The following is a 22684-nucleotide window of genomic DNA, read 5'->3' as shown; positions in this document are numbered from 1 at the left end:
CTTGCTCCAGGAGAAGGGAGCAGAAACTCATCTGCTAACTGAAGTCCCAGAAGAGAGCTGGTTTATCTGGGCCATACGTTTCAGTGACAAACTGAACACTAACCAGACCCTGAGCACCTCGCAACTCATTACCGCAGCAGTTTTAGAGCAGCCTGGTAATGGCAAATAAGCCACTCACCTTCTAAAAATCTTGGCAGTACTTCCACAAGGTACATGAGAGGAGGTGGCAGATGAAAGAACGTATACCAGCAGCGTATTCCTGTCCAGGGAAGGACAGCCATGCCCACAGCTGGCATTATACCCATGCATTCCCTCCAATTGCAAGTTGCTTTAGCAAGACTTCATTATACATACGAGCTAAAGTAAGAAGAGCAGTGAAGTTTACTGACCTTCCAAGAATTTACAGTTCTTGAACTCAAGAACCAGAGGAAATTGGTCTTGTCCTTAACTACAGCCTTCGTCAAGTCAATGGTCTCAACAAAACAGTACTTTTGTTCCAGGCACAGCTCACTCGGAACACACAGCAGGATGATAAATGCTAGCCAAGCTGAGCGAGTGCTCCCACGCACGCATCTCTGGGAACCAGTGCCTGGGCGCTTCTCAGAAACCTTGACCTGCAGCTGCCCTGATCAGAGGCTGCAAAAACCCCAAAACCACAAGCTCAGACGCCAGGATCAGTATATACCAGATGCTGAGATGCAGAGTTCTGGCTTGTCTGCTGCAGTTCTGCAGACCCACAGCAGTGCTCGAAGCAGTCTGGGAGCTGAGTGCCTGTGCCCTCACCTCCCTCTGGTGGAAGGGTGCTGGTGTCTCGGGGCAGCACACACATCAAAGCTTTGGAACCAAATCAACACCATTTAAAAGCACACCTCAAGTGCTTGCAGCTCAGACAAATCCAAACCAAGAATGTGTGGATTTCCAGACCGATTTATTTCTCTAAGTCAGGTCCTCTGATAGCAGGAGTGATAGTTGTGATAAACCGACACTGAGAAGATTTAACAATTTCTTCATTTAATAAGTGATTTTCACTACATGGTATTGTACACTGTCATCTGTTCAAAAAAGATTAACAGTTTTTAAAAAACAAGATACCGTGAGAGATTTGTATAAACTGGTGCTCAAGATCAATGCCTCTGGTTGGCTCATCAAGCTATTTTCTAGGCTTCTTTGTAAAACAAAGTCTCTAGGCCAAAATTCACAAAACCATTCAGGCAGATCTTAGAACCATTTTCCTTAACTTCCAGCCTTCTGACCCTGGCTGCCACAGGACTGATGCAACTGTAAAAAGGTCCACTTGATAGAACATACAGAAACTGTACAAAAATGTGTTTACTTTTGCCATGAACAGAACTAACAGCACAGCATTTCTACTTGCTATTTCAAGTCGAGACTTCCTTTTTTTCCTCCAAGAGGAAGGCATGAATGGAGAGCCCTGCCAACTCCCAGCTCAGGGTGGTGGGTTGTGTACGTACAGTTTTCTAAGCGAACTTTGGCTTCAGGAAAGAAACTTAAAATAATGGCTTTAATTGACATTGAAAGTATATGGAGAGGGATGTGTGTTTTCATTAAATATACATCATACCAGTGATGCTGGGAAGGTTGAAGGTTATTCCTAATGTTGACAGCAATAAAACTGACGTGTACATGACAAGACATTAAAAGAAAAGCAATCCCTTTAAAACAAATTTCAACGTAAAAAAAGTTCACAGTGGTTTGTATAAACAGTATGTCATTTCCAACAGTAACAAATTTCTACTCTCACAGCACACTAGTGCCCTCTTTAGATCCTAAAGAAAACAAGCATTTACACTACTCATTGTACAGATTCAGAAAGTCAGTTGTACAATTACCCATAATGACAGGATAAGATGCTGCGGAGTGTACAGCTGTAACACCAACGAAAGGAAATTTTAAAACCTTTTCTGGGAGGGAGAAAAATCTTTCATTTGCTGTTACAACCAGCAAATGCCATTCATCAAATCAAAAGGGAAACCACAAACACATTATCTATTTTGAGCAAGCTGAACAGTACACATTACAGTTTTAAAAATGGAGGTTATATACTATAATACAAGTCCGAACAAGGCAGTGCCACATTGACTATTTCTTTGCTTGTTTTGTGATCATACCCCTGGGAGGCGTTACAGGTCTGCTAGCATTGGGCTTCTTTTTCTCTGCAGGTTTCAAAATCTGAAAGAGATAATTCAGTCATTAAGCAAATAATTTAATTTTCTTACCCTCAAACAATCCATTCACTAGTGTAAGGCATGACACAGATCAGCTGGACAGGTCACAAGGAAGCCAAGACAAATTATTTTCTTGCTCAGAGCACCTGATCTGAAAGCCCATGCCAACAGAAGCAGGAAAACCACCGAGAACTTTGCTTGGATAATTCCAAGGTGAAACAGTTCATCTATTCACATCAGTAAGGGCTTATCACATTTTTAAAGACCTGAATACAAACAGCTCTGTCTACATTTAATAGCTGTGAAGATCTATTTGAAGCAAGCATTGTTTTTAACTGTACAGTGTAAATCGAGAACAGGAACTCTAAAGTGTAACTGCACTAACTAGGAGATAAAGTTGCCAGATACAATACCTGAAAAGAGCACATTAAAGTTTCATCCACACTCATCATGGCACCTGCATTATCAAATTCTCCACAGTAATTTGGGGCAGAAAAGAGAGTTACCAATTGCCTTTTTGCAAAAAACTCATATCCATCTTCAACAACCTTTGGAGAGAAAAGCAGAAATTACACTGGGCAACTTCTTCCAGACAAGGTACAAAGCAGCTTTAATTGAACCAGCAGCTGAAAAACTGCTTACAGCTACGGAGCACCAGCTCCAAACTTTTACCCCCAAAACAGGAAGAACATCACAGGATCCATTTTGGCAACAAGGTCCATTAGCAATAGAACAGGATTACACTAAGATAACCTTGTTTAAGTTATCAGACCCATGGTTTGCATATATTAAACAAAAGCATACGAGGGCTTTTAAGCAGTGGGACAGGCGGCCCAGAAATAATGGAATCTCTGTCCTTGTGGGTATTTAAAGCTTGGCTGGACAAAATCCTAAGTGATTTGGTCTTACACTGGTTTGCCCTGTGTTGAGTATGTGTGTAGAGACCAGATGACCACTTCAGGTCCCTTTCAACTTAAAATATTCCTTGGTTCAATGCACAGAATTAAAATACCTGATGAGCTCTACATATGAGATCCAAATCATGTTTGTGGAGAAACTTAGCAACCACTTCAGCGCCAAATGTGAAGGACACTCCTCTGTCATTTTCACCCCATCCTAAGACATCTTTGTCAGGGTCAGACCACAGGAGATCACAAAGAAGACCTTGATCGGGTACATCAGTGGGGCGCATAATTCGTCGTATCTGTTCCATTGACTGAAGGTCTGGTGACAAACCTGGTCAGAAGTAAGACACACACAGCTCACATTTCAGTCCAACTCCGCACTGTAAGACTGACACATTAACTCAAGACAAAAAACTTGTATGCAAACACATGCACCATTGCAATTTTATGCAGTACAATGGCAACGTTAACTGATATTTTTTAATCCAGCATTTTAAAGCTCGTATAAAAGACTTTTTAGAAGGTTTACTGGGAGCAATATCAGCAAAGACATTTCTTCCCCTTTTTAGAGGATTACAATCTCAAGAATTTGCAAGTGTCTTTTAAAAGAGCTATCAAGTGAAAGAGGCACTAATGCTAGAAATAACAGGACATGTTTATTTTAAAGATCAGGCCTAGTAAGATGAAATAATCACATACCATTTTCTGCATTTCTCCAACTGTCTGCATACTAAATGCAGACAATTGTCTGCAGTCACCAAACTGCCAGCTCAACAATTCACAAAACTGATGTTGATTGAGCTCTCAACCCTACCTCATACATGAGCCAAGGCAGGCAAAAATCCCTAAAGTTTCAAAGCTTTGGTAATGAAGTGCAAGACAAAAAAAATCAGTATTTTTCAGCAACTGAAAATCATACAAGATAGACGTGAAATTGCCAATGTTTATAACAGAGTATTACATTTTCATAAAGTATCAGCTAAAGAACTTACCTCCATGACAGCAGAATATTTTCTCATCCACAATAGCTGCAATTGGTAAACAGTTAAAACAGTCTGTGAAAGTCTTCCACAGCTTAATATTATATCTTCTCTTACCTAGAAAAGATTTGGGGAGAGAGAACAGTCAGTATACTTCTCTAACACAACTACTGTCTACCATGGCTGCCTTGAACTAAGACTTGCAAGAAGTCAGCAGTAAGGGCTAGACACATTTTATCTTCCCTGATACCCACTGATGTACTTTACTGCTGATAAGAAAAGTTGCAAGGTCTTTTTCCATGTGACAGACGCAGCTTTGAAATGGCTCTGAGGATAGCACCCATCTGTTCAAGAGAATGACATTCTACTCTTGGCAGCCAGGCCCTCCAGTCTCAACCCCCTTGGAAAATGTGATCCATTTCAGAAAATTATGCCATTTGCTGTTTTCTTCAGGGATAGCCAGCATTTCCTGGAATGCAGATTTTCCTTAAATTTCTGCAAGTACTTTACTGCATAAAGTCTCCCTAGGCACAGAAACAGGACTGAAAAAATGAAGCTGCTGGTTTCACTTTCCAAGCAACTCTCCCAACAGATACGAGCCCTGAACATATTTGCGCTATGTGACTAAGCCTGTGATTAATCTTTGAGGAGTCAAGTCAAATACCGCACATCTTTGTTTCCTTGTTGAAAAAGGAGAATGAGACAGAGTACATTTTGTAAGGTACAAGCCAAGCATGTCCCACAACAGAACATGGGAGGATGCTTCAGTGCACAATCAACGTAACAGCTTAATCTCCTCCACGCTATCTGGGTTAGCTCACATCCTTTGAAACATACGAACATTACACATCCACTTTACAGCAAAACTACTTATTATGATACAGTAAGGTCTACGTATAGCTTCCATCACAGATCTTAATGCACCCTACAGTGACAGAGGTAGTACATTAAGTGCATAGCAACGTTACGTTTGTTCAAAAGGAGCGCTTGTGATGCCAAATGAACACAAGCCTATTTCTTCATTAAAAGGCTGATGCACTGGTTCAAGTAACGGTTACAGCTGAAGCCACCTACTGAAAGAGCAAGTGTCCGGTATTTAATCCAATCGTGCATCATACTGAAGGCTTCACACATGCTTTGCTCCATTTATTAAAGGAAGAAAGGAAATTCTGGTTTTGGCCGAAGCAGCAGAGCAAAATACTGTAGGACTGCATTCAGTTCCAGGGAAGGACAAGCATTTACTTTTTTTTTTAAACATTACAAAGTTACAGGCCTTAGTATGAACTACACTGCAAGCACTGTAACAACCACAATAAAGACCAGCACAATCTTAGTTAACAACCCAAAATTTTAACAGAGGTGCACATTGTTACAGATGAAAGAAACATGCACAGATGAAAGAAACATGCAAACTGAAAAGCAAAGTAAAATTCTCACCTGGTAAGAACCTTAAGAACTTCACAAATGCATACCAATAAGAACTTAACTTAGTGGCCAGTAAATAAAAATATCCATTTGCATTCTGTTCTGTGAGGATCAGACTATAATAAATGAAAACATTCCCCTTGCAAAAACAGGCCACAGGGCCAACTGAAGTGTGCAGAGATAATGACAAGTAGGAAAGAGTGATCCAATGCTAGAAGACTAGAAGATAAACACCTCCTACCCTGCTTTCCCAAGCCAAAAGATACTCACATTTGTCTGTAATTACTTACATTCATCATAAAACCCATAAATTCTATTAATGCTGGCACATTCATGGTTCCCTCGGAGAAGGAAAAAATTCTCTGGATATTTAATTTTGTAGGCCAGTAGAAGACAGATTGTTTCTAAGGACTGCTTCCCTCTGTCAACATAATCACCGAGGAACAGGTAGTTGCTCTCTGGTGGAAAGCCTCCGTATTCAAAGAGTCGAAGCAAGTCATAGTACTGTCCATGGATGTCACCTGCAGAGAGTATTCAGAAACAACACAAGTGACATTTCACAACAGCTTTTGATTACTTCTAGAGAAACAGCAAATAAGTGAGCCATCAGAAAAAACACAGATACTGCCTGCAACATTCTTGATGATTACATAGTTTCGTCTTAATGCATATCAAATTATCACTCAAAATTTTGACCTCTGTGCAATACAATGACTAAGTATGCATTAAGACAAGTATCCATCTACTCCAAAAATATTCCTACACATGTGAAACAAATCTAAGATTCCAAGAGGTCAGCTCTGTGCTCACACAATGATTTGGCATCCAGTTAATTCCTTTCCTTGACTCGTGGCTGTGACATTTGGGACCTTTACTTCATTCTCAATACCTTCACAGATCAGTAGTGACACTGACTGAAAACCAGGGAATTTACTTCCCTCTGCACCATCTCTGGTATTTTCTTGCCACACCCAGTATTTTAAGTTCTAACAGTGAAGTTGTACCAAAATAAATTGGTATTTCTGCCTTTGGTTTAAATCACATTTTTGTTTCTGGCACGCAGAACACAATCTTGCTTTTCGTCTACCACATGTTATAAATATTGAACAAACTACTTCAGTCTGAAGTAAACCCTCAGTATTGGAGCAGGATTTATTGAGGGGTGTATTTTGACATTCTTCATTCTTTTAGCACAACTAGACATGCACATGCATGCAAAATCAGCACTACCACTAAGTATGGTGAAACCAGACCAGAAAGTCAGTCCTGGCAATGGTACAGAAATTTAAGTTCCAAGCAAGATTTTAAAATGGTGTCAAACCATGGCACAATTCTGAATAGCAGCTACAAAAAGCTACTGTGGTTCTTTAATTCTCCTTGATCAGGCTGAACACTTCAATGATACAAGAATTCTTTTCCAAAACTTCTCAACCCTGGTCAAAAGACCTGATGAAACTAGACCAATTACTTTTTTGGTTTGGGATTTTTTGGTCCCCACTCCAGTTCCCATGTTCATTACCCCCTCTCCCCATTCCTCCACCCAAAGCATTCAGCACAGGCTTATTTTTTTCCCTATCACTACAAGCAATTACCAGTTTCATAGTAAGTGACAGAAGCAACTGCCATTTGTTCTCTGCTTTACATCTGCATCTATCCAAAACACCCCCCCCCATGCCCCGACCACACCATACTTACCACATATTTTCAGTGGAGCTTCAAGTTCTAGTAGAATAGGCTGACTGAGAAAGATCTCTCTGGATTTCAAGCACAGTCCTCTAATTTCGTTCTCTTGAAGTTGGACATTTTTACCTGGTTTTGATCCTCTCACTGTTGGAAGAAGTTAGAAGTCAGTTATCCATGTCAACAGTATTCCTACTGTTACTTAAGAGAATGACTAAGTGCCATTAACAAAGAATTAAACTATAACAATTGTGCTATTAGGATTGAATATTAGGATTGAAGTATTCTGTTTATGCTGAGCTGTTAAACTGTGCCATTTGCTGCCTCCTCCAAATGAATCTGAACTCTCAAAATAAGTTTGAAGTAAAGCAGGATAAGCGTGCATGGGAATGTCAGACATAAAGACGCTTGTCATCACCTCGCCGCCACCACCCAGAGGTTAAGCTAATTATATTGCCATGCTAAAGCGCTCAGGGCACAGATCAGGCTGAAAAGTACAACAGCTTGAGCCCCAGAATTCATCAAAAAAAATCCCTGTTCATCTAGGTGAGAAGTTCTCAGTTACAATGAACCTGAAGGTAGCACAGTATCTGCAGTCCCCGATCAGAAGTTGCCTCCACAAAGCAGGACCTGTCAAAATCTAATGGCCCAGCACATCTAATGGCTGTTTTACAGCCTTAATAGGACAGTCAGACAAATAACTGCATTCCTAAAAACTGCCTCGAAGTTACAAAGCATGCTGCAGAAATAATTAGTACTACAAGACAATCATCAACATCTCAAGCCAGTACTTTACCTTTTTACTACTCTTTTTAACACCTTTTACCCCTCCCCGACAAGTTTCAGTTCCTCAGGAACACCAGAGCCACAGGAACAGCTGAACGCTTTAAACATTTGACAACCAGAGGGAGAGGTGGGAACCCTCCAAATATACTTTCTATTCCATATGGATCAGGACTGCAACTACATTTATTTTAGACGGTTCCTGTAAAACCCATCCTCAGGCTTTCCCACCTCTTAGCTACGAGAAACTGATGCTCATGGTGCCAACGAGGGTAAGAGGTGGTGGGAAATGACATGAGAAAAGGAGTGAAGAAAAAGGGGGCTGGAACAGTGACAGAACCTCCTCTTGCACCAGTTGTGCTTGCACAGCAGAACTGTGATCCCAAGTTAGAATGAGCACTCCAGAAGGAATTCAGGAGAAGGCCCACATAACACCAGGCTCTTCTTTGTCACGTATGTAAACAAAACTCAAAGCCCCATTACTAGGACTCTTCTAGGGAATAATCTTCTAAATGCATTAAAACTGAAGCCACCAAATTGACGAATTTTACAACAAAGCAGATCTAGTTTAAATCTCCTAATTTAAATCTCCTCTTGTTCTTTCTTTTTAAAGCCATTATCCCTTTTCCTATGACTTGTAAAAAGCCGCTCCCCAGGTTCCTTTTAGGTGCCCTTTACAGAGGGAGAACTGTCTCAAAGCTGCAAAGGATTTTATCGGGAAGGAAATCACTCCTGTATTTCAGAAAAGGAGGTTCTACCTTTTTGTCTATTTTAACTGAGCTGTTTCTTAAGTTGCTGAGACAAAGCCTGAAGAAATTCACCTTACTAAACCATGCACCACTTTTTTCTGGGTCCCTTCTACACTCCTTGTCATCCCCCCCCCCCAAACACAGTAGAAGACAAGCTGGTAGGAGATCAATCTCCCAGCTCAGACCACCTTTTTTCAATCCTTCTCTTTTTCTACCGCCTCCACTGCAACAACTCTCAATGTTTGGTTCCCTTTACATCCTGTCAAAGCTTGGACATGAAACAAGGACACCAGCTTGGCCCAAACAAGTTTCTACAGCCATCAGAAGAGTTTTCCCTCTGTTTATCAGACAATAACAACTCCTCACCCCCAATTTCTGTTGCCCAGAAAATGCAAGGGACATTTCTCTGGCAGCAATTCTGTTACTATAGCTGAACTGCACACAGCAGCGTTTGTGAGGGGTAGGTTAAGACTAAATGGAAAAACCATTGTGCTGTTACTGTCACTGCAGGCCCTGCAGTTCATGAAATCAAGAAGTGAGAATTCCAGTAGGGAAGGCGGCTTAGGAAGAGAACAAAAACAATCGTGCTGCAGAGGGCTCACAATTTCTTATTAGCACTTAGGTGTTTTTGTGCAAGCCTTTGATCAAGAGCAGAAGGCATTGTTCAGGGTGTTCTGTAGCCAAGAATAAACAGTGATCATGTAATATCCAGCCATAAAACTGCGTGCCACTGGACTCCAGCTCCGCTAGCACTTGGTGTCATTATCAATCCAGTTCTCTGCTGCACCACAACTCCTATCCGAGACCCGAGCCATGCTGGCACTGTCCATACTGCAGAACCACTGAGTGCCACAAAACACGCAGCCTTCCTTCAAACAAGCTTCCAAAGCAGATTTTAGTTCTAATTACAACCTGCAGTGCCAGGGAGGTGTGTAGGTCAGAAGCCCCAGCTGTAAGACCGGTATCTCTCGGGCCACACTCACAGCCATGTTATTACCGCTCACCCTGGCATCAGTTCTGTGGTGACACGGGAATTAGCACGAAACTTCAAGTATTCCATTAAAATATTAGAAGTAATGAAGCACATAAATGGAAGTTAAATCTCTGTCACAGCAGTTTATCACGCTCCAGTCTTTTCATCTCTGCAGTAATTTTTTCAGCCATCCGGTAATTCTCCTCGCGCTTGCAGGCAACGAGTTACTGAACACGCCAAATATCCAGCAGTAAAGAACAAATTTAGAGAAAAAGGGATCAGCTGGTTAAATTATAAAGATCAATTTCTCCTCTCAAATATCAGAATTAACTTTTTTTTTTTTTAAAGAGGTACTATACTTGTGTTTAACCTTCTCAGATAGCAGGAATTCAACTTTCCGTGATTTGGTCTTGTTGGAAATTGCTAAAAATCAAACCCTGCATCTCACATCCATAAATTAAAAAGTATAAAAAGTATAGGGAATGTAAGCAATGCACTGAGTCACTCCAGCTCATGAATAAAGCATAGCATTCATTTCTGCTGAAGATTAAATGAAAATCTGAGAAGTGACTGCTTCAGATTCAAGTTTCCTAGGTTGCTGATATGTTTTCATTGAACCAGGATAATCTTCATGCAGTTTTAGTCGTTTAGTTGCAGAAAACCTTGACATGATGAAATGATGCTTTGTTGCAGTTTACATAAACTTGCTAGCACGGATGTCAGAAAGATGGCAGAAAAACAGGAAAATTTGGTTCATCATGCTGCCTGCCAGTGACATTTTGACCACTTCCATCTAACATGGAACCAGTGCAGGAAAAACGTGTCTTCAATTTCTTCTAACATTGACCTCTATCCTGAAAAGCTGCAAAAAAATCTTTTTGGCTTCAGAAGAATCAAATATGCAGAAGTGCACGGTGGTTTGAGAGATCTGTATTTTTAGTGCAAGGATTTTCTCATCCACAACGGAAGAGCTGGCACGGAAATGCAGGATACTCAGTCTGAATGAATGCTTAGGAGGTTTCTCTGAGTCTCCAAATGACTTAGTCCCACTAAGAAGGGCAAAGATACTATGAAAAACGCGGTGTTTACAGTTCCTTTCCTCTGCTTTGGACAGAAACAAGGCAGCTTGTAGAGATCAGACAGTACAATACTAATTGGCAGCTTGGTCAAAGTCAAAAGAGCAGCTCGATAGCACCGTACTGCACATTTGTTCTTTCGGTGCATAAAAAATAACCTCTCAGAAATGACAGGCTGGAACTGACAGCGAAACAAGCTAAAGATTAATCAGCTGAGGGAAGAAGTCAGCCCATTTCAAATAATATTTTATTTATATCTCGTCTCAACATACTGCTGCACTATTTCCAGACAGTAATATATTCCCTTCCTCCTTTAGGCAGAGCTGCTCTTGTTCTTAATCATTTTGAGAGCTTGAATTTCAACGTCCAGCCTGGGCAGTCTTCTAACAAGTAAAACCTTTTCCAGTGGGCAAGTATAAAAAGTTTGGGGAAAAAGATTTCCACTGGCTGGAAAAGGCTAGAAAAAAGATCTCCCCCTGAGTCTGGGATGATCTCTGAGGAGGTACTCTTCCAAGTCACAACGACCAAGCTATAAAATATCCCAGCTTCTACAGCTATGCTCTGTAAAACCAGCGCAGGAAACCTTTAAGGGAGAGCAATCCATCTGTTGTCCAGTCAAAAGCATAAAGCCTTTAGCCAGTATTGACAGAGCTTTTTGTTTTTCAAATACGCTGAGCACGGGGCCAAGCCACAGCTCTGGGGCAGTGACAACTGCGCGCTCTTATCTCTTCAGCGCGTGCTATTCCAGACCTCATTTCTGAGGGTTACAAGCTTCAACACAGATCCTTTACAGCCTGTCCAAAACACAAATCGATAGGTTTCAACTATTAAAATTAAATGCTGCACTTTCCAAGACAAGAACTGCTAGAAAGCACCAACCCCAAAGGAGGACGTGAGCGCAGTACGACGGCCGCCCAGCAGAGGGAGAAGTGCAGAAGGAAGAGCAAGAACTCACCACCCCGTCATTTTGGTGCAAGCAAAGAGCCAGGACAAAGCCTCGCTGCAGCTGCCAGGGCTTCCAACACAGCCTGACATTTAGGGGAACTTTCATGCAGTTCTGCCTGAAGGACAGATGGGTCAGAGCTGCGGGATCCAGAACGTACAGGCTGTACAGCACGCTCCATCTCCAGCATCTCCCAGCGTTCAGTCTGGTGCCATGCAGTCCTTTCACAAAGGGAAAAAACCCTTACCAAAAGCAGTATGTTACCTGCTAAAGGGAGCAATCCTTCCACAAGGATATTTAGGAGTAGAATATTCAACATGGCAGAGATTTCAGTGATCCATGTATCTTTCCTTCAGTACTACCTTACAAATGCTGTCAGCTGAAGTCCTAGAATTGAGATCTTGCACAGAAAATGTTTTAAAGAAAATAGTCCGCTAGCAGCTTGGTTGGCTCCCAGCTTATTAAACAAGCCTTCCAATTTTACCGTATTTTACGTTAAGATGCCTGCAATCCTAGAGGAGTTTCCAAAAATACTGCAGGTTGTTTTTATCTTGTTTAGGCAGTTCCTGATGACAGTTTCACATTCCATTTTACACCACAGACACAAAGGGAATAAATAACTTGGAAGTGGCTGATGTCAAAAAGGTTTTAGTTTACTTCAGGCAGCATCAACTTTGATCAGCTTATTTCAAATTCAAAATCAAAACCGAAAAGCAACTCCTCAGCTACACTAAGGAACACTGAGCTACGGGAACGTATGTGGTTTGAGGTCAACGAGTGCTACTTGTTTATTAGAAACTATCACAGCATCCTAACTCATCAGAAAGCGAAATCTAAAATTTCAAATTAGCATTTGTGAGAACCAGCTAAATGGAAAGCAATCTTCCAGATCCAATCAATGTTGTATTAAGCAAAAAGGAGTAAAAGCTGAATTTTAAGAAATATTTTTTCCTCTTTCCAGCAGTTTATCTATACTCCTTGGCTTAACTATTTTTGATAACTGGATGATCTTCTTTCACCATTTAATGCAAATTAGAGAGTATCTCCTCATCAGCCATACAACAAGCTTTACTGGGAATAGAAATCTGTGGGTGTATAAACAGGGAAGTTTGAGGATTTAGAGTCTTTTTGCTGATTTTAGCACACTAACCAGGATTTCAGCTTTCAAAAAGGCTATCACCATTCTGGCCTTGCATGGCTTTATCCGAAGAAGCCTCTCTTCATTACTTGTTTTCCTTTAATAGCAATTGCAGAGGCTGGATACAGAAGAGATTTTCAGAAACTTACTTCAGCTGGGGCTCCACTAACATATGTTAGCTGTTATTTTCCCGTTATTTGTTACCATGGCAAGGCTAGGGCATTTCAATCTGCTTTTCCAGAGACATTACTATGCACTCCGTTCTCAAATCAGACCCTATTTACATTATACACGAAGAGCTGCCAACACAGTAGGTGAAGGAAACGGATACGGGGCTCTTGTTACAGGAACATCATCTGACATGACACAGAAAGGAAGCCACGCTCACACCTGGGAACCTCGGGATTTCTCCTCAACGATCCTTCTGGAGCTGAGCAGGAATTCTGCCATTTCCTGGGAGCCTTTCCACAGCTATACAGATTACACTGATTTTCATCTTACAGGGAGCTTTTCCTGCATCTCATCTAGCAGCAGGTTTTATTTAGCAGATACAAAGCCCAGAAGATGAAGTTATTGCCCACAACATCCCTTCCAGAAGAACAGCTTGCCCCTAAGTTTACCCCTACTTATTCCTCAGTCAAGTTAGTTCTGTAAATATTTGGGCTTTTACCCTGCTACCAAATACCCTTAGGAAACATCTCAATACTCACTGCAGGATACTGTTGTTCAGTATACTTTAAAAGCCTTATTCTTGAGAAAATTGTTGTTAGGAAAATTACTATAAAAGCAACAAAATTAGGCAACCTGTTCTCATGAAGAAAATGAACAGCCCTCATTAGCAAAGAAGTCAAGCAAAACATAAGTTACAGCAAAAAAAAATGCTATGCTCAATGTTTTCATCAAACTGCTCCCCAAGGTGGAGAACAATGTTACTGAAAAATGGGTTTTGTGACATTTCGAAGCCAAATGGCTCTGTACTATAAACACTCGGAGCAAGAGAGACTCTCCAAATATTTACTTAAGAACAAGAAGCTAAACATATACTTCTAGGCCTTTAAAGAATACTCTAATCATTTCAGCTAACCAGCTTAATGTGGGTTGGATTGCATCAACTCCTTGAGGGAAACAGTACAAATAACGTAATTTGATCAGAGCAATTACCTCAGCTGTCATAAAAGATGTCAAGACAGAGCAAGTACAACTCAATCACAAATACTGTACTGATACCCTGTATTAAGAACAAAAGGGAGAACAAATTATTTACCACTTCACTTCACCTAGGCCATTAGACTAGATTCACTACCAGCACAGCTCGCTTGGTCTCCTCCGACAGTGCAATGCTAAGGCCAGTATAAAACACAGTTTATGAAATAAATTAGTGTGAGAATACATTTAAAACTATCTCCATATCTTTTTTTTTTTTTACCCTTTAAAAAGGCATAAAGCCATAGTACCAGTTTATATCCTTTGCATTATAATAGATAAATCACCTAAAATTAACTGTTGTAAAAAAAGTCAGTATACATTTTAAAGGTATTTGTAACAAAATACCAAGTTGCTCTGAAAATTAAAACTTGCACAAAGATTTGGGCAATTCGGTTTGTTAAGAAGCTGATATTAAAGCAGACTGTGCTGTGTTGCAATGCTTGATTATGATTACAATCTGCATGCAACCCTGCCTGAAAAGGTTATCACTCGAAACAATTCTGGTAGAGACGCTTCGGGCTCCATGTAACCAACATCCTGCAGTTGTTCTACCAGCACTGCACTGAAAAAGAACGGCACAATGCAGAAATGCATCTTAAATTCCTTTGCTTGTTCCAAATTGGATGAGAAACCTCACACACTTCGGATTCTGCCTCCCAGTTTAATACCGTGCAGATCTGCACTTCAGAAGTTCAGTGTTGTCATCTACCTAGCTGCACCTTAATAATTCCAGGGAAAGGATGAGTCAAATTTTAAACCACCAGAGAACGGTGCCTGCACAGTAATTCACACAATTTATCACCCTATGCAAAATGCAGTGCTTGCAGAAATGCAGCATTGCTTTGCCCTTTCTGCAAAAAAAACAAGTAAAAAGACTACCACAAAGGTCAATCATCACTGTCTGAAAAAGAAGCTTAAAAAGGACATTTAATGAGCAATAAACAAAATACACACCAGCACAGGCTACTAACATAGGTTATCATTTTAAAAACTGAAAGACGATCATTGCCTCAAGAAATCCGAAATCCCAGCTGAAATGTCAATAAAAAAATTAATTTCAGCTCTGGCAGCTGATGCAACCTGAAGTAATAGCATCTTTAGCTACATGGCCATCTCTTAAAAGATCTTGTCAGTAAGCCTCCTGGAGCCTGATTTACGAGCTCCCATCTCCTCCAGACGTGTAATACTGCTATAAGCTGGGTAAGACCATAACGTATCTACATAGTAGATCTTATTACTTTCTGAAACTTTAAACAATAATCATCACTCAAAATCACTGATTTATTTCTATGCTTACGCTGTTCCATGCCTTTAATATTAGCAACTTACACTGAGAAAACCACATGAGTTGCACTAGATGTAATCAGGTATGAAATATATTATCTGCAGTAAAACTGAGCATGTATTAATAAGGCACCAGACTTATGACATACAGGACCTGACACTTACAAAGTGTGTTACTAGAGTTTCAGGAAAATCCTGGTCTAAATTTATGAAGGGAAGGAAGCCTTTAAATAATTTAAGCCAGGGTAGTTTAAATTGGTGACAGGCAAAGCAAAACGGATCAGAGAAAAAGCCCTACTTACTTTTACTTATTCTAGCTCAGTAATCCCATAATACACCTATTGGATCTTTAATTCCAAGTAATTTCTGTGGTAGCACTACTGTCCCTCTGCCTGCCCTTTTGCTATCCAGGCCATTACACCGAGCAAAATTTAAGAAGGAAAAAGTGTAACATAGATAAAAGACATTTCCTCCCTGTTTGCTTCAGCATTTTAGATGACTTTGTGCCAAGTGGAAAAAACATTACACCCCGATCAAGCTCTTCAAACGCAAGTGCTGGTGAGATGCCTGCCCCAACACAGATAAAATTTGGCTGGATGAGGCTAGCTTCCTTCCCTAAATAATTCCTTCCTCGATGCCTTCAGAAAATGTGTCACTAGCTACTTCCAAGACAGCTCAGATGACAACTGCAGCCTGGTGCTGACCCCTGCAACCAAAAGGAAGATGCTGAAGACACCCCCTGGGACCTGTAGGCTCCCCTTTGATTTAGGGGCTCCCATGCAGTGTTCTTCAACCCTAGGTGCTAAAAACACAAGACAATGAGTCCTTCCACGTACGGTCTGGAACAGCATAACCCAACCCTCAACTGACACCTAAATAAGCTCCCATATGGTACAATTCAGAGCCGAATGGTGGTGTTAATGCAGCAGCAAACCAACGCTAAAGCCACGCTGCCCTAAAGCCCGTGGAAATCCCCTCCCGGCTCCCTGCAGCGCTGCCCCGAGCGGCTCTTTAAACGCCCCAGCTTCGACTTCCAGAGCCCCACGGCTGCCCAGCCAAGAAGAGCCCCCACGTGCGTGCAAGCCAAAAACCGGGGAAAAAAAACCAAAAGCAAGGCCAGGAGCACCCTGAAACGCTTCCCCATGACAATGAGCTGCAGGGGGAGGCCGGCCGGACCCCGAGCTGCTCGGGGACCGGGGGCAACGCTGCTCCAGGACCTGTAGGCACCCCCCAGGAGGCCTCAGAGCCCCCCACCCCCTAATTTTAGGCCCCCCCAAACCGGGCCCGCGGCCCTCCGACCTGAGGGGGCCCCGCCGGAGGCCGCTGCCGGGTGGGCTCGGGGGCACGGTGCCCCCCCCCCAACCTCCTGTCCCCCCCCACACACCGCCGCCGCCCCTCACCCTCCAGCAGCCGTTGGATGATGCTGTCGATGTTGAGCTTGTCTATATCCGCCATCGCCTCGCAGCGGCCCGGCGGACCCCTCCCCGCCGCTCCCCTCCCTCAGCTCGCCGCTCGGCAGGGCCCGGCTCCTCCGCTCGCCCCGTGCCGCCGGCCCCTGCCCGCTCCCTGCTTTCTTCCTTCCTCTCAGCTCCGAGCCCGCTGCCGCCGCCTCCCCCCACTTCTCTCCTCTCTTTTCTCCTCTCCTCAGCCGCCGCGCTCGGCTGAGCCCCGGCGCCCCCACAAAATGGCCGCCGTCTCCTCAGCGGGCTCGGCCGGCGCAAGGATACCGCGAGCGCGCGGCGCCTCACCGGAAGCCCTTTATAGGCCGGGCGGGAAGAGCGCGGCGGAGGCGGGGCGCGTGCTGCGGCTCCGAGGCCACCTTCGCTGGATCCTTCCGCCGAGCGGGAGGGGAAATAGTGCGGGGTGGCAGCCGGTTCCCCGGTGTTATGAGGGACACCGTGACCGCCCCGGCCTCGGTTTGTTGGAACCGGGCCGTGTTTGGGAGCTGCAGGCTGTTCTGTGTGTGTCCCGATGGAGGGAGGTTGGGGTGTGTCTCCTGTCAGGGCTGCTGCCTCATGGCGCCACGTGCCTGTGACCCATGAGGGGTGCAGGTGCCTGCCACAGACCAGCCGCTTCCCAGCCCTAAAATAGGATGAATGTCACCCAAAACATGCCAGCAGCTGGCATCTTCCCCAGCGGGTGCAGCTCTGTGTAACCTCAGACACACCTCTCCCCACACAGCTCCAAAGGGCAACTGTATAGCACCTGGAAATCCATAAGGAGCCTCACCAGAGAAATTGGCGGGCTCCTTCAGGAGCGCCTGGCCATTTTATTTCACGTTTCTGTTATTATTTTGTCCTGAGTATAGCACAGGCTTGGCCACAAGCAATTAAATGAGGCGCCTCTCGTAAATCAGATTGCATCTGGGAAGGAGATGGGCTGTGCGGGCCTTTCCCCCTGTTTGGGTCGCATCTCTGATGGATGACTATTTAATGGCTTTATTTCCTCCCGCTTTAAATGGCGGGGATGGCTGCGTCAACCTCTTCTCCCCTCCCTGTGCCGATTGCTGCCACCGTGCCTCACGGTGACAGCTGTATAACATCTATAACCGCTGGCTGCCGTGGCGGCGCCGGAGCAGAGTTCAGGTCCCCGAGGGCGATAACACGAAGGAGTCGCCGTCTCAGCACACCTTCGGTCTGGCGGGTGGAAGGAGATAAGAGGACATATGGCCAGACACTATCTGAAACTCAGGGGTTTTATGTGCCGCAAAACGAAGCTTCAAAATGCTCCACTTCCCTGAGCCAATGCTTCTTGTAATGAGCACGCCCCAGCCGATAACGCTAATCTCAGTCACGCTGGTGTAAGCCCAAAGTAACCCTGTTGAAGACAATAGAGTTACTTCAGATTTACTTCAACGTGACAGCACTTGCAGATTTACATCTATTTTTGTGCTGCACCTTCTCAGGGAACGGCCTCTCAGCTCTTTTGCTTTCTTTCTCTTGCAAATCCTTTCAACTTTTGCAGAGCTAGTTATTCTCTTGGATTTAACTGAATTATTCAAAAAAGAGAAATTGGTCCTGTGTTTCCCGAGAAACCTTTCCGTCCTTATTTTCCTTGTCTTCATTTTATCATGCCCTTCAGCTGCTGCCCCTTCTCCCCTGGCTCCTCTCTGGGGATGAGTCCTGTGGGGACCAGAGCACCTTTTGTGGGGTGCTGAGTCCCCTTCACTCCTTTTAATGAAACAGGGTGGATGGGGAGAGCTCAGCACCTTCCAAAATGCCACCCAGGACGTTTGCTTCTATAGGATCCTCACGGGATCATCGTACTTCTGAAAGGAAGGATCCAGCCCTTCAAACGAAACTGGTCAGGGCAAGGAATGCATCTCACTTGATGAACCAAATCAAGCAAGGTCCAAAGCACCGCCAGTTCGTGTTAAAAGAGGCATAGCCGAGGGGAAAGGAGGGAAGTGACAGATGAAGGCAGATCTGTCAAGGCCCTGTCATCACCTCGATAACCAACCCTCCTCCCTGCGGCTCCGCGCCCAGGCCCCAGTGCTCGCTGCGAGTGCTTGGTGTCCTGTTCAGAGGGGGCCTGGTTTTTGCACGCAGTCTTTTGCATTTACATTTTTGCTATGTAGACACAAAAAATAAGAGCCCTTACCTAACAGCAGTAAACTCCGAGACAAAGCTGAGATGTTAAAATGCCACCGCAGAGTTATCGTTTTAATAAGCTAATTTTTCTCTGCTGAAAATAACAAGCCTTGCCCCACAGCAGCTTCTCTGATTAGAAAAGGGGACACAGCCAAGGTGTTATAAATAACCTGAAACTATTTTCTGCTCCAGTGTTGCTCACAATAACGATTTATTTCGAGAAGGGGAACAATCAGGGAAATCCCTTCGTCCTTAAACTCTGTGCACAGGCTCGAAGCGTTCGATAATTCTGAAGCTCCCGGTTCGCATATCCCCGCCCTTTCTGTGTTTCTCCACAGTTTGTGTTCTAGTTTGCTAAATACATGATGATGTACGATTTATCTTGCTCGCAGCTCTGAGACCTCTGTGTCTTTTCCTCCCTCCCCCCTGAAACTCCACAAATAAATCACAGCTTGGGTAACATTCCTTGGAAGCCTTGGTGTAAAATATCTTTCCCCACTGAGTTGTCCTCACTATCTCTTGCGCATGCCACTTTGTTTATTGTACAGTTGCTCATAATCTGGCTATGTATAAAAATATAGATACCATATATATAATACCCACCTACATGCAGTAGCAAAATAAGGAGCATTTCATTATTATTCTCTACATACTTATCCATAATACATGCACGTACATATACTACGTGTGTAACATTACATGGACATACCCTATATATACACACATACACATGTATATATACACAGCTAATGTATAAAGCTCCTTATTTTATTCCACTATGTAGGTGGATCCTAAGAAATGCAAGTCGCCCACGCTTCCCCTTCCTTAGATTACATATTTGCTAAGTCCGTGAAATTTGGTGTGTTTGTGTACATTTCAGACAAAGATCTACACGGGCTGTTCAGCACTGGAAAAACAAAGGCGGTGTGACTCGTGGGTCAGATGTTATTTTTCCTAACCAGATGCCCAGCCACGATTTCACTGTTTTCATAACTCCTACTGCGTGCGTCCAGATATCAGGCCGTTGCGATCCAGATAAACTTTGTACGCCTGCTTCTTGCCTCCGATGGCTAAAATATTTCGCTGCCCCCCAAATCTCAGACGCTGCAGAGTTCTGGGGAAGGCAGCGGTGATTTTGTGAGATAAAAGAGCAGATGGGCAAAGCCACGAGGCGGATCTGGAGACGCAGGGGTACGTGCCCTGTTCGGCAGGGAGCCGATGACGCAGAGTCAGGTGTTTTCTTAGTGTCATGTTTTATTTACCAAACACGCCGTGCTGCGATCTCCCTTGAGCACCAAAACATGCAGACCGCCGGCAGGCAGCTCCGCCGTGCGGGACGCGGTGAGGAGCTCGGGGCTTTGTGCTGCTCCTCCAAGGACTCCACCACGTGCGAAGCCCCATGCCCAGAGGGGCAGCGGCAGGATGCCTTCCAGAGAGCTCCTCACGCTCTCTTCTCATCACCTCTACACCCTGCACGTGGGACCCAGGCCTTGATTTCCACCCAGCCAAACGTTTCACGCTCCCAACAGCTGGTTTCCATCTGCACCTCCCACCCAGGGAACCTGTCAGCAACAATGACAAGTCCATCGCAAGTTCGTCAAAATCACTTTTTTTTTGGTTAAAACATGTGAAAGGATTCTGCTCAGAAAATCTCGAGACAGGCTATTTTGACACGAGAAAAATGCGATTTGCCATTCTTCCCCTCCTACGTCTCTTTTTTTTTTTTTTTTTTTTGGTCAAAGTTGACATACTTCATGGGTTTCTGCTGAAAGGCATTGTTGGATGGAAAAATCTTCAGCTGGGGAGTTTGGGAAGGTTCGTAGTGGCAAAAATGCTGACGGTAAAGTCCTTCTCTTATAAAAATGTCCTAAGTCACTTTTTATTCTGATGTAGCAGAGACCACGGTAGGATTTTCCCTGCTGTAGCCATTTGGATTGAGCCAACATAGCATGTCGCACCCTGTCTGGGGGTTTTGTATCTGAACCTGGATTTCAGCCTGGGCCAGGCACAAAAACCACTCGGGGAAGCAGCCGATCGGCGTGTCCTACCCGCACTGAGCACCCCTGGGCAGGTGTCTGCTCCAGCCATCGCTCAGAAAAAGAGCCGAAATGGGGCTGAAGGAGGATTTGTCCTACTTTTAGTGGAGAGCAGCCGCAGCAGCTCGCTTGATGCTGCTTTGGCAGGGAGCAGAGCCTCTGTCTTCTTCCCTCGCCGGCCAGGAACCGCCACGCTCCACCAAAGCCTGAGTTTCATAAGCAGCTGGGAAGCCCTCACAGGTCTCCGTGGGGTTCAGCTGAGCCATTCGTGGAGGGGGAAAGGGAAAAACGCACGTGGCATCCAGCTGCACAGACTGCAAAGGGTTCACAGCCCTTTGTCAGCTGGTCCGTGGTGGGGTGAGCACGGTTTGCTTTTTCTCTTCGCTTCCCCTGCTTTTACCCTGGCAGAACTCGGCTTCATGGATGAGCTGCTTCTCTAATTAAAACCGATGAGAAAGGAGGAGCAGGAGAGCTGCCAGGGGAGCGGGAAAGTGGAAATAAGAAGAGGCTTTGCTGATTTGTTCTTGGTCAAATGTCAGCTTTGCCTCTGTGGGCGACGCATCGCTGAACACGAGAGGCAGGAGCAAGGAAGAGACCTCTTGTGTTGGGTACCCCGACTGCCCTGGGGCTTCAGAAATGCAGATAAAACATGGGACATCCTCCCCACAGGTGCCTGCAGGCTTCCCAATGGCTGGTGCTCCAAAACCTCCCCAGGCCCAGGACAAAGGACAGTCATTCAGAGGGCAGCCGGGGTACCTGACTTCATTTTCTGCCCTGTTTTTTGTTTCCCCTGATGGTCCCGAACATCCCGAGCAGTCCCGCTGCCCGCTGCCCTGCACCTGGCTTATGTGCAGAGTCTGCTGGGGAGGCAGCTGCCACGTGTGCTTATTTATTTGTTTCTCTTCCCACCTCCTCCTTTCTGCTCGCTTTGAGCGAGGCTGGCAGATTTTCAGGAGCCGGGCTGCTGTTACGTAAGGTTGCGCTAAAACCTGCACAAAAGGATTTGGAGGAAAGCGTGGCTGGAGCCAACTTTGATCCCTGGATGCCCTTCTGGTCTGTCCACACCACTCGGACACACCGCTGCGAGCGGCTGCCTTGTCCTGGGGCTTCCTCTCTGCTGCCAAAATCCCTGGGGAATGGGGATGGACGAGGTCTGCAGCCGAGTGGCCCAGCGGGACGGCCACTGGGGTGCCACACAGCATCTCCCACCCCCGGGCAGTTCAAGCCTGGGTAATTAACGGTAATTATCCGGCTGAGGGAGTAGATATTCATCTGATTTCATTCATATGAAATCTTCAACTGGAGTAGAGCTGAGCCATGGTTTTATTTTTGACCTCGCTTTGCAGCCTGGGGAGCTGCGATCCCATCACCAAACTGCTGCACAAACCCAAAGCGGTGGAGCCAGGATCCCCCCCCGGGCTCCTCCGGTGCTAAATCACCCGAGTTTGGGTTCAGGTGAGGTGATAAATCCAAGGGCTGTGGACAGTCGTGTACACAATGGTGGTTGTTAGCCAATAAATCGGGCTTTTACGCAAATGCCTCCGTGCAGACGTCGGCTGCGGGGCGGCGAGCGAGACCGCGGAGTCGGAAAAATTAAAGCGTGGAAGGGGGGACTTGGAAAGTTGCCACTGTTGTTCCAGTCCCTTCAGGAGCTCACTTTTCCCTTTCTTTCCCTCCGTGCTTTATGCTCCACGTGGTTTTTGCCTTTTAAAAATAGACGCCTTGTTTGC

General features: G+C 44.5%; 1 protein-coding gene across 1 annotated transcript; it reads right to left on the bottom strand.

The window, feature by feature from the left end:
* Nucleotides 1-994: 994 nt before the first annotated feature.
* On the bottom strand, nt 995-17065 carry PPP1CC (protein phosphatase 1 catalytic subunit gamma). The gene is made up of 7 exons (XM_038187286.2): nt 16729-17065; nt 7192-7323; nt 5787-6017; nt 4084-4188; nt 3199-3422; nt 2600-2734; nt 995-2190 (listed from the first exon to the last, which is right to left on the bottom strand). Exons 1-7 carry the CDS (start codon nt 16781-16783, stop codon nt 2101-2103), a joined length of 972 nt encoding a protein of 323 aa, XP_038043214.1. The 5' UTR covers nt 16784-17065; the 3' UTR covers nt 995-2100.
* Between the last annotated feature and the right edge of the window lie 5619 nt (nt 17066-22684).

The sequence above is a fragment of the Anas platyrhynchos genome, chromosome 16 (assembly GCF_047663525.1).
Source record: "Anas platyrhynchos isolate ZD024472 breed Pekin duck chromosome 16, IASCAAS_PekinDuck_T2T, whole genome shotgun sequence".
Taxonomy (NCBI): Eukaryota; Metazoa; Chordata; class Aves; order Anseriformes; family Anatidae; genus Anas; species Anas platyrhynchos.
This window is presented reverse-complemented; position numbering and strand designations above follow the sequence as displayed.

Excerpts from the sequence above, each read along its gene's own strand:
- PPP1CC (XM_038187286.2), bottom strand. The coding sequence starts at position 16,783 with ATGGCGGATATAGACAAGCTCAACATCGACAGCATCATCCAACGGCTG. Across the intron at positions 7,324-16,728 it reads CATCCAACGGCTGCTGGAGG|TGAGAGGATCAAAACCAGGT; the intron begins GTGAGGGGCGGC and ends TTCTTCCAACAG. Across the intron at positions 6,018-7,191 it reads AGCTCCACTGAAAATATGTG|GTGACATCCATGGACAGTAC; the intron begins GTAAGTATGGTG and ends TACTCTCTGCAG.